Source organism: Aotus nancymaae, unplaced genomic scaffold (genome assembly GCF_030222135.1).
Source record: "Aotus nancymaae isolate 86718 unplaced genomic scaffold, 86718_ANA_hifiasm-v0.15.2.pri h1tg000067l, whole genome shotgun sequence".
NCBI classification, from domain to species: domain Eukaryota; kingdom Metazoa; phylum Chordata; class Mammalia; order Primates; family Aotidae; genus Aotus; species Aotus nancymaae.
The window spans coordinates 28341751-28354188 of NW_026988482.1; the positions used below are offsets into that span (position 1 = coordinate 28341751).

General features: G+C 45.9%; 1 protein-coding gene across 18 annotated transcripts in view; it reads left to right on the plus strand.

Annotated features, from left to right (window-relative positions):
- CACNA1D (calcium voltage-gated channel subunit alpha1 D) overlaps nt 1-12438 on the plus strand; it is a 319931-nt gene that overhangs the window by 241574 nt on the left and 65919 nt on the right. For all 18 annotated transcript variants that reach the window (XM_012460740.3, XM_012460745.2, XM_012460736.2 and 15 more), the window contains 6 exons: nt 1222-1351; nt 6383-6442; nt 9095-9201; nt 10825-10912; nt 11687-11794; nt 11885-11937. In XM_012460740.3, coding sequence (XP_012316163.2) covers nt 1222-1351; nt 6383-6442; nt 9095-9201; nt 10825-10912; nt 11687-11794; nt 11885-11937 — 546 coding nt within the window. The remainder of the gene's footprint in view (nt 1-1221; nt 1352-6382; nt 6443-9094; nt 9202-10824; nt 10913-11686; nt 11795-11884; nt 11938-12438) is intronic.

Consider the following 12438-nt stretch of genomic DNA (forward strand, 5'->3'; position numbering starts at 1 on the left):
AGTCCCTTATGTATATACATGTTGAGAGAATGGATTTATTTTCACCCAAAGCTGCAAAGCACTCCTGCCTTCACTAGCTTGGAAGTTCTCCCCACACTCAACTGCTAACCACCTTCAGGTCCTCTGGGGCTATGCCCAGCATTAAGTAGGTCCAAAAGGGAGGACATGAAGTGAGGCATCACCTTCACATGAAGTTGACTCTAGTATTGAAAGTGGAAAAATCTTTTCAAAGGAACATCTATCTATATAAGAGGCTTATAGAATATAGGAATACAGATAGGTGTGTAAACATATACACACACACACATCACACTTTAGAATTTAAACATATACATATTGTATATACACACACATATACATATATACTTTAGAATTTAAATATACATATTTAATATATACATATATACACATATATACATATTATATATGTATATATACATACATATGTATGTATATGTTTAAATTCTAAAGTCAAACATCAGGGGTAAGGATAGTCAGTTGCTAAGAGGTGCAGGGCACACTGAGGACAGCAGCGAGGTTCTGATGGCCCATCGTTTGAGCCCAGGTGCCGGGCATGAGCTGTCCTCCTTTGCTTCACGAGACCACAGGACTTGGTGAGAACTTTGTCATGCTGGGCCATGAGATCCTTGTGTGTTCACAACCTTCACTTTCTGAGGGCTGCTTGTGGGTCAGCTCCAAAATTTTTAAAAATAACATCTATTACAAAATCTGCAGACAGGACAAGCACAGGATTCATCTCATTCTGTGTGAACCGTCGAGGACAGGTCTGGCCTCAGTTTACCCTCTTGGTCAGGGAAGATAAGCAGATGAGCTTCCTGTCATAGTGGAAAAACTTCAGTCTTATAGACCTGGATCGAATCTCCCCCTGATCCTTACTAGTGTCACTTTAGAATTCTCTTAGTAAGCCTCAGTTTCCCCATCTTTAGGAAGACAAGCTCCACTTTGAAGAACACAGTAGAATGGTCTGTGTGGTGCCCCCAGCACAGAGTTGACACACCACGCAGTCCAAAGGGGCTGCTCTTGGTGGACTTCGTAGGGCTGATGGACAGGTCGCTCAGGTGTGCCAGTCAGGGTGCGTGGGTGGCACAGCAGACAGCTGCCCTCTGCCTGGCGACCTGCTGCAGTGGCCCCACACTCTTAAGGACACAGTGCGTTCCACTCCATCTGGGACTGTTTCCAAGCAGCAGCTTTTCCCTGCAGGATCCGCGTGGGCTGCCACAAGCTCATCAACCACCACATCTTCACCAACCTCATCCTCGTCTTCATCATGCTGAGCAGTGCTGCCCTAGCCGCAGAGGACCCCATCCGCAGCCACTCCTTCCGGAACACAGTAAGTCCCTGGGTGGTGCTCACCCTGGGATGGCACTGGCCTCTCTCAGGCAGAGACCACTGTGGAGATGGGAGCTGTGGAGGCCCTCAGGGCGACGGCTAGAGTAGGTCTTTCCTTCACCTGGGGGAGTTGGGTGTTTCCGGTTTGTAAGTGCCATGGAGCTTGTGTTTTAGCTGGGTAAATCTGAATGGCATCATTAATTTAGAACTTCATCTTAAATACTCTGCAGGAACTGTCAGTGAATTCAGGGAGTCTGCTTCTCCTCCTTTTTGTTCCCTGCTGCCAACATTTAAGTCCTCCTTTCCCTCCCTGCTCAGGTTCATACTCACCCCAGTTTTGAGATTCATGCCTCGTGGAAGCACATGGCAGGGAGGAAGCAGAATTCAAACCAGGCATGCCACATGCCCAGGCTCTGTCATTCAGGGTTGGGGGCAAGATTCCTGTGTCATGTAGACTTAAATAAACCAAGATGCTAGGTTCCACAACTGAGGGGAGATACAACTTAGGAAGATGATGGGATGTCTAGTTGAGGTGTTCAGTGGAGGAGAACTCTAGGCCAGGTGCAATGCCTCACACCTGTAATTCCAGTGCTTTGAGAGATTGAGGGGGAGGATCACTTAAGGACGGGAGTTCAAGACTGGCCTGGGCAACGTAGCAAGACCTCATCTCTACAAAAAAATTTAAAAAATTGCTGAATGTGATAGCACACACCTGCAGTCCCAGCTACTCAGGAGGCTGAGGGAGGAGAACCACTGGGACCCAGGAGGTCGAAGCTGCAGTGAGCCATGTTTGCACCATTGCAGTCCAGCCTCAGTGACACAGTGAGACTTTGTCTCAAAGGAAAAAAAAAGAATATATAATGAATGTGAAAACGTTTCTTCTCTGGGAAGATTTATTATAAAATATGTGGTTATGTTACATATTTCACAAGTATTTCCAAAGAAAGTGCTGCCCTTGGCCCCAGAGAGCCAATATTAAGTTTGAATAACTTCAAGAGTGCACCAGGCAGAGCCACTTTGACCCTTAAGCATGTTAACTTGGCTGTTTACAATATTACTTTTCATTGGCAGAATTAGGAATACACAAAGAATTATTAATTGGTTGAACGTGGTGGCTCATACCTATAATCCCAGCATTTTGGGAGGCCAAGGCAGTAGAATCACTTGAGCCCAGGAGTTCAAGACTAATCTAGGCAACATAGTGAGACCCCATCTATATAAAAATTTAAAAATTAGCCACTCATGGTGGTGCATGACTGTCCCTGTGACTTGGGAGGCAGGAGGATTGCTTGAGCACAGGAGGCTGAGCCTGCAGGTAGCTGTGTTCACACCACTGTACTCTGGCCTAGGTGATGACAGCGAGACTCTGTCTATGTAAAAGCAAACAAACAAAAAGAACTCTAGATATTGGTGTAGCAAAGGTGGTTATTCAGTTAACCCTCTGTCTCCATGGGTTTGGCATTCAAGGATTCACTCAACCACAGATAGAAAATATTTGGGAGTGGCCAGCCATGGCGTCTCACACCTGTAATCCCAGCACTTTGGGAGGCCAAGGCAGGTGGATCACTTGAGGTCAGGAGTTTGAGACCAGCCTGGCCAACATGGTGGAACCCTACCTCTACTAAAAATACAAAAAAATTAGCCAGGTGTGGTGGTGCACACCTGTAGTCCCAACTACTTGGGAGGCTGAGGCATAAGAATCACTTGAACCCTGGAGACAGAGGTTACAGCAGTGAGCCAAGATCACACCACTGTACTCTAGCCTGGGCAACAGAATAAGTGATACTCTGTCTAATTAAAAAAAAAAAAAGAAAGAAAGAAAGAAAGAAAAGAAAAGAAATATACGTGGGGGAGAAAATGTAGTGAATTTGTGCAGATTTTTTCTTTTTTTTTTTTTTTGAGACGAAGTTTCGCTCTTGTTACCCAGGCTGGAGTGCAATGGTGCGATCTCGGCTCACCGCAACCTCCGCCTCCTGGGTTCAGGCAATTCTCCTGCCTCAGCCTCCTGAGTAGCTGGGATTACAGGCACGCGCCACCATGCCCAGCTAATTTTTTGTATTTTTAGTAGAGACGGGGTTTCACCATGTTGACCAGGATGGTCTCGATCTCTTGACCTCGTGATCCACCCACCTCAGCCTCCCAAAGTGCTGGGATTACAGGCATTTGCATGGCATGAAATCTAGAGATGATCTAAGGTCTACAGGAGGATGTGTATAGATTATATGCAAACACTACACCATTTTATATCAGAGACTTGAGATTTTGGGGTATGAGAGGGTCCTGGGAACACTCCCTCATGGATATGGACTATACTAAGAAAATAAGCTGAGGGGGCCAGGCGTGCTGGCTCACACCTGTAATCCCAGCACTTTGGGAGGCTGAGTCAGGCGGATCACTTGAGGTCAGGAGTTCAAGAGCAGCCTGGCCAACATGGTGAAACTCCGTCTCTAATAAAAATACAAAAATTAGATGGGGGTGGTGGTGTGCACCTATAATCCCAGTTACACAGGAGACTGAGGCAGGAGAATTGCTTGAACTCGGGAGGTGGAGGTTGCAGTGAGCCAAGATCTCGCCATTGCACTCCAGCCTCAGTGACAAGAGTGAAACTCCTTCTCAGACAAACAAACAAAAATACGAGCAATTCAAGGGTTTTCTGTTAGTCATCAGTTTTGTAACTTAGGGATGGTGCCCGCCCACTATGTCTATGTTGGAAGGAAACTTGCACCTAAATTGGTTCTTGCCTCAGCAGCCCCTCCTTAACTGTGCAGCTTACTCAGCACTGAGGACCATTCAAAGGCAAGACCGCTAGAAGCAGCAACCCGTTGATGCTCAATCCTAGATATTATTGTGCAGTTTCAGGTTATTACCAAGAAACCCGACCAGCAGAGGGAGGCCGGCGAGCGTGCAAGCTCATCAGGTGTCCCTGGCAGGCTGGTGGGTGCCTTTCTCTGAGCATCAGATTGTTAGAGATTTTTAGTGTTAAGACACACCAGCAGCTCTGTGCCCCTAGGACTCTGTCAGGACATCCAAGCCTCGCGATGCTGCTTCCCATTTCTGGAGACTGGCAAGCCCCATCTATCAGATGTATGAAACGCGCACGCTGATGTGAAGGGAAAAAGTGCTTTCCCCATGGTACGTGTTAGTTTCGGTGTGAAGAGGAAGGCACTGGGCCTTTCTTGATCTGTCCTCACAGATTAGGGTTTTTGTTAGAGAGTTGGTCTAGATGCCCCAATAGAAGAAAGACCTCTGTGTCATTTCATTCCATCATAAAAAAAATACACAAGGGCTGTGTTTGGGAGGAAAAAAAAAGCATTAGGTGACAAACTAGGTCAGGAGCTAGTCTAGAATACACATTGACAAGGGGTTAATTTACATGGGGGCTTCATGTCTTATTTTTAATTACAATTGCTTCTCCGTAAGTTTATTTCCCTGCTGCCTTACCCAAACCAAAAATGTTATCTTTCTGCTTAAATAGATGTACATATGTGTATGTATATCGCTTCTGAGATTCTGCAGTGTTTTGTATGTTTTTTAACCTTAGCTGAATTCTTAGTTTAAAAAAGAGAGAGAATGCAAGCAGAGTGAGAACAAAAAGCTTAAATCTCAACTTCCGCCCTGGGCGCCAGGTCACCTCATAGACTTGCAGGCTAGTGTGTTTTCTTTCTGGGCTACTAGATGCTTTCCACGTTAATATTCCCACTGTGACCCAGAAAGGAGTAAGGAGAAGGTGGCAGAGGCCTGATAGTGCCCTGGAAGATACCTTTCATAGCCTGGCCAAGAAACTCAGTTACACAGGAGTGCTCACATAGAATGTGTAAGTCCAAAACCAAAAACAGTTTGGTAAATGAATACCCTCTGAAGAGAGAGACTGGGCTTGAAGCAGAGGTCCTCACCTTATTGTGACACAGTCCCCAGGTGACTCCCATACCTACAATAGCTCAGCCCCTTGGCTCTCCACTGATGTCCCCCAGGCCTATTCCTTGCCTGGCAGTGCCTGTGATTGGCTGTGTGGCCTGTCCATTCCCTGCTCCCAGCTCCTCTAATATCTGTTAAAGGATTAGGCCTGGGTGGTCTCCACAGTCCCTTCCAGCTCTGCTCTCTTCAGTTCTTTCAAAACCATAGATCATAGTTGTCATGAAGGTTAATGCCCAAGACCAGCTCACCTTTGCAGATAAGGGTGCTGTGGTCAGAAGCTTCCTGTGAGTAGCTTTCTTGGTGGTCAGACTTCTTGCTGCTGGCCCACTTGCCTCCGCAGCTCTGAGGAGAAGTAGGGACCCCAGAAAGGGCTAGCAGGCCTTGGTTGATGGGATAATAGATGGTATTGGCACAAATGCAGATAGAGTTGCCTGGACTAAAAATTCAAAGGCCAAGTCAGTCTGTTATTTGAGTAGGTCCAGCAAGGTTTAAAAAAACACCTGAGTTTAGAGAGAGCAGTGTTAGATGCAGAACAATAGGCAGGAGGAAGGCAGTCTGTAAAACCCTCCCTTGCAGACTTAGCGCATGGGTGGGGAAGGGTGATGACACCCTGATTGCACAGGCTGGAATTCAAGGGGACATGTGGAAGTTATGGCTCTGATAGATGTCACTGCCATCATTATGCTTCTCCACCCATTGGATGTTCAGATGGAGGGCAACATACTTCAGCCAGAAATGTGATTTAAAATCCAAAATGTGTATAAGCCTTTAATTTACCTGGTGCCACAAGTCATTTGTAGATGTAATGCTCTCTGATGAGAAAAGCTTGTTAACAAAGCACTCTTAGAAATCAGCCTCTCTGCCTGTCCAAGACACAAGACTGGGAAGCAAGTCGGGGTGAGTGGTTAAAGGAGGTTGGGATTCTCAAACGCTCTTTGGGAATGATGTCATTGACCAGAGTGGGCATTTACCAGCGGCTCTGCACTTACCTCCACAATGGCAGGGTTTTCCTGGGAGGATGGGCCTCTGACTGCATGGGGGGTTTCTGCCCGTGAGCATGCAGTTGTCAGAGTTTGTCTGAATGCCTTTTCTCACTCCCACATGTTGTGCCTTGCAGATACTGGGTTACTTTGACTATGCCTTCACAGCCATCTTTACTGTTGAGATCCTGTTGAAGGTAATGGCTTTTTCCTTGATCTTCACATACTCCACAGCAGCTGTAGCAATAATAGTTGCACTTCTTTGTTTGCCTTCCAGATGCTAGGTTACGCAGACTATGTCTTCACTGGTACTTTTGCATTTGAGATCATTTTAAAGGTAACAGGTTACCTGACAGTGTGTTTAAGGGCTGCTCCTGTGTGTGAGACACAGGACAGAAGCGTGAAGTGCTTTTGACATTTTTTTTTTTTTTTTTTTTTTTTGTCTTTTGTGGTTGAGCTAAGTTTTTTTGGTTTTTTAAAACAAAGGATTTTTTTTTCCTGTGACCATTTCAACTTGTTTTTGCTCTTTCTTTTTAACCTTTGAATGCATGTAGGAGCTACTTTGGCTTTATGATAGTGGTTGAGAATTATAGTTTGCTCCTTTAAAAAAAATACCCTCTGGAATTTGTTCACTGATAACAGATATATCACTTTGTGTGAACTTTTTTCCACCATTTCTGACATCAGAGTCAGAGGAAAAGCATTTATCCTATGAAGAGGATGTCTCTCTTTTCATTTCTCTGACTGCATTATGCTTTTGGGAGCCTAAAATAGTAACACACTATTTTCTTGCAATAGGATTTGCAAGATGACTTTGGTCTATTTGTGTTAAGGTATTTTCTGTCTGTTTTAATGGATGGGCTTACATTTACACAAGAGGAGGGCCCTTTGGCCGGGGTGACCTAAATGTACTGCCCATGCATGAGCTAACAGTTGCCATTGCTGCATGTGGTTTGTGTACTGACTGAACGCTGCTCCCTGGGGAGCCCATTCCTTATGTGCTTAAAGTGCTGGAGACCACAGCAGAGCTCCAAGAGCCTTTCTAAAACTGGCCAAGGACCACAGGGCATGGCTCATTGTGGTTCTGGGAGAACAAGGCCCATGAGAACTGTCAGGGCAGCCGTCTCCTAGCAGGGAAACAAGCTGGGAAATGAAGACTTTCAACCGCGGTTTTAAGCCATTGGGGGATTTTTGTGTGTGCAACTCAGGCACAATGTATTTTGTCTTGGACTACTGTGGAACTTGGGCTCTTTACAAAATCATACGTAAAATGAAACCTCAATTAATGTCGTCAGGGAATGTTAGTTTTTTGAGGTTGGTGTTTCATTTTTTGGTTCATGAAACAGCATGAAGCCAACCAACTTCTGTTTACACCTTTCTAAAAAATCTTCTAAAAATTTGAGTTCATTTTCCTGCCTTTAATCCGATGAGTCTGGTTGACAGTTCTCCTAAGTCAGAGGCGTGCAGTGGGCAGTGACCAGCTCTTGTTGACAGGGCCTCCATGGGAGGGCCTGTGGATGCAGAATGCGCAGTGCTGGGGGTCGGAGGGGCACTGCCGGAACACTCACTGGCTCGGCTTCTGCCTCAGCTCTTAGTTTTAGAATTTGACTTCCTTTCAGTGTGAATGGGGGAAATGTTCTGCTTAGTCTGTTAGCCTGGTTAATTGAGGTTTTATTTTACTTTCCACATTTTTAGGTTGTTAAATGAATGTAGTTACTCATAGGCTTTGGGGAAACTTAGACACAGGATTATTTAAAAGGAAAAAAATGATTGTCACTTTTTAATTTCTGAAGAACTGCTTCACTGACTTAAATCTTCTGAGTCATGCTTCATTTTGAAGGTATTTTAGAGAATGGAAAATAAGCTAAAACAAGAAGGATTCAGAAAATGGAGACTCACCAAGAAGTGTCTACCATCTGAGATGATGGCTCCTGGTGGCCTTGGGGAGATTTGGAAGGCTCTTTGGTTATTTGGTTAAGCCCTGTGAAAATGCCATTTTTGTAGGTCAAAAGGGGTTGAATACTGGCGATTTCATATGGTTCAATGTAGTGTTTTCCACCCCCACCTCTCTCATACTGTACTTATCTGAGCCTTCTCCAACCTTTCTTGTTTCAAAATAAATAGTGAGCTCTATGTATTTTGCTGTTTTTATGTTGGGAAACTAAACTCTTTTTCCGTCACCAATAGAAATCTCACTGGCGCACCCACAGTAAGTGCTGCAGATGCATGTGGCAGGTGAGCACAGAGCTGTGAGACTAGCTCAGGGGAGATGCTGCCTGGCCTCCTGACCACACCAGGCACATGTAATCAGACTTTGAGGAGCTGTTTAAGATGGATGTGTCGTTAAAGACCATTAGGAACAATAAGGGATCTACGTGTAAAAGTGATGTAGGTACCTAGAGGCCGGGAGCCCTGAATTCACCCCCACACTGGGAAGGCTTCATTGAAACAAGGTAGGCTCTACCAGGGCCTCAGAGAGGCCAGAACCAGTGCTTTGTGAGGAAATGGGCCATCTGGGCAGCTCTGAACCTTTTGACGAATGTAGTCATGTGGAGCCTTTCTTGAGACAGGCTCTTTGGACATGCCAACAGTGTATTCATATTTGAAACCTATGTTCTCTGTAAGAAAGGCTAAATTGGTTGTGTCTTTTAAAATGTATCCAAAATAAGCTGCCCCTTTTTAATTTTTGTTTGAATAAATTATCCAGTGGCTCAGCCCATTGGTTTACACTTGATTCCTAATGTGCACTTGTCAGTGAAGTCATACCTTCCTCAGGATTTTGTAAAGAGCCCAGGTTTCTTTTCCTCTGGAGACAAAAAATGGTAAATCACCCATGATTCTGCTTCTAGATGACAACTTTTGGAGCTTTCCTCCACAAAGGGGCCTTCTGCAGGAACTACTTCAATTTGTTGGATATGTTGGTGGTTGGGGTGTCTCTGGTGTCATTTGGGATTCAGTAAGTATTCTGGGGTGTGTACCCAGAGCTGTTGGGCTGAATGCTGTATGTATGGACTTTCAACATAATTGATAAAGGCTGGGCATCATTTTCATGATTATATTTAGTTATATAGGTTTATTTAATTTGCTCCCATTTCACAAAGCATTGGGACAATCATGTTTTCTTGTTTTGTTTTTTGTTTTATTTTGTGTGTGTGTGTGTGTGTGTGTGTGTGTCTGTCCCTGCTGCTAGGTTGAGCTTATTACTCTCTGTGAAATTTGCTTTCAACTGAGGTGAAAGAAGTCTTGACTAGGAGGGAGGTAAGCCAGGTTCTAGTTCTGGTTCCTCCAAAGGCTGATCCCAGGGCCTTGAGGGTACCCTTTCTCAGGAACCCTGTTCCCCTTTTATATAGGAGGGACTGGGGCCAGGTGACCTCTCAGTCCTTCCAGCTTGGGTCGAGAACTTCCTTTGATTTTCACGACATCGAACCTGCTAGGACCTTTTAGCTGGCCTCTGGAAGCCAATGCTGAAAGTCAGGGCCCTAGGTCTTTTCCATGGCATTTGGGGATTTCTGGTGGGGACAGCCATTGCTGAGTATTGCCTGCTGTCCCCAGAGGTGTGGGGTAGAGACCCCAATAGAGCATCAGGTGTGGCCTCGCTTTCCTACTGACCTGTGAGCACTTCTGTTCAGGTGCTGAACATAGAATATCCCCCATGTGAGCACACCTGCACACACATGCCCTCTAAGCTAAAGGGAAGTAGAAAAGACCTACCTTCCTTGGAAGACCAAGAGCCTCTGCCTGAAACAGCCCTCTGTGTTACCCTCCTCGCCTCTCACTGAGGGAGCCCTGTGGTCATAACTTAGAGGGCTATTTGCATTAACATCTTTGTAGCTCCTGTGAGCACCCAGGCTGTTCATGTTCCGTCCAGCTGCAGCCTTGCCCACTTCTTCCTGAGTATGTGCTCTGGCCACACTCAGCCATCTGGGGTGCAACAGAAAGCTGCATTCTCTTGTGTCGCATCCTTGTACGTGCTGCTCCCTCACACGGGAGCCCCCTCCCTATTATCTATCCTAGCTAACCCCTGCTCCTCCTTTGGGACTCACCTGCCCCACCCCAGAGTCCTTCCTAGGCTTCCCCCACTGCCCCCACAGGTTGTGCTCCCCTGGCTGAGCACACTGCATTTACCACGTCATGTGCCACACTGAATTGGGATTGCCCATCTCTCCACCAGACTCTGAGCTCCTTGAAGGCCAGAGAAGCCCTGGTGCCAAAGTGCTGCAGCAGGCCTCCAGCCTTAAAAAAGAACAAACAGTATGTGAAGCCTAAAAGCCAACTACCTCGCATTTATAGTGAGTGGAAAGAACAAAGCGAGTTCATGAGTAGTGTCTCTGCCTAGGTCAGCTGTGCACCTGTCAGAGCCTTTGTGAGTGCCACAGGCTGAGCTTGGGAGGTGCGGCCTAGTGTGGGTGGGGAGGAGAGATTGCCTGTGAGTTGTGGAGAGAGAGCAGCTCAGTACCACATGGATCCCGTGCTAACCGTGAAGGGATACTAAAGCGAAGGTCCAGTGAAATGGTGAATCTAAAGGCATCCTGCCTCTTTATAACACGCTCTGCCTGCCGTCTTTCTGCTCCTTCCTTAGATCCAGTGCCATCTCCGTTGTGAAGATTCTGAGGGTCTTAAGGGTCCTGAGGCCCCTCAGGGCCATCAACAGAGCAAAAGGACTTAAGGTTTTGATTCCTCTCCTCCAGGCTGGGCTGGCTTGGGTTGGGGTTGGCTGTAATTACTGGCTCTTCTGGGCAAAGATGAGCTGAGGCCTGATGGATTTTTAAAGTGGGTTTTAAGGACCTTTCTAACCGATTCAGCCACCTGTGCCAAGTGCTAATGGCATTTTTTAAATTATGATTTATTTTCTTTATTTTTGGTAATTGAAGATATTTTTCTTTATAATTATTGTTCATTTATTACCTTTTTATTGGTAGTTCTTTGTGTTTAGTTTTTCAGTTTTCATGCAGACTGTATATAAAAGGCTACTGGGTTTCTTTTTCCCTCAGTCATTTATAAAGTGGGGACCCTTTGGGTCCATGTGCTAGGCAGCACTGCACATGTACCTGTAGCATTTCTTTTTCTTTTTTTTTTGAAATGGAGTCTTGCTCTGTCACCTGGGCTGGAGTGCAGTGGCGTGATCTTGGCTCACTGCAACCTCCACGTCCTGGGTTCAAGCAATTCCTCTGTCTCAGCCTCCCAAGTAGCTGGGGTAACAGGCACCTGTCACCACACCTGGCTTATTTTTGTGTTTTTAGTAGAGGTGGGTTTTCACCATGTTGGCCAGGCTGGTCTCAAACTCCTGACCTCAAGTGATGCACCCGCCTCAGCCTCCCAAAGTGCTGGAATTCCAGGTGTGAGCCGCTGCACCCAGCCAATATAGAAACTCTTGGCTGCTGTTAGCTCACCTCAAGGCCAAAATCACGAAGGAGAGTCACGCCCCTCTGCCCTCTCCGCAGCACGTGGTCCAGTGCGTCTTCGTGGCCATCCGGACCATCGGCAACATCATGATCGTCACCACCCTCCTCCAGTTCATGTTTGCCTGTATCGGGGTCCAGTTGTTCAAGGTAGAGGAACTGCCTCTGAGCAGAAAGCCCAGGTGGATTTCTTTAAGCAGAAGCTGCATTGACTTGACTGCCTGTCTGTTCTCTACCCAGGGGAAGTTCTATCGCTGTACAGATGAAGCCAAAAGTAACCCTGAAGAATGCAGGTGAGCGCCCTGAGAGTGGAGTGATGAACTTAGAAGAGCAAATAGAAGATTTCAAGGATTCACACATGTTGGCACTTCAGAAGCTTTTCTCATGAAATAAAACAGGACTATGTGCTCAGCCTGTGGGTGGATAGATGGTGTTCGTTTTTCATTGAGGTGAAATTCACATAACATAAAAATCAACCATTTTCAGCGTACAGTTCCTCAGCATAGAGTATCAGTGGCATTTTTGTACAACCCACACCTCTATCTAATTCCAAACTTTTTGTCATCCCAAAAGAAGGGATAGATTGCTTTTGTGGTAGAGAATGTATAAATGGTGGGAGTTGCGGGAACCCTTAAATGACAATTATGAAATGCCCCAAATAGCTTCCATGACAGCCACATGGATGATTTCCCCCAAATCAGAACTTTAAACTGAAATCCCTGGTGTTTGGGAGCTGGGTCCCTCTTCCCATGCATTTTCCAGACTTCCTTTCTCCTGGCTCCTATTACCTACAT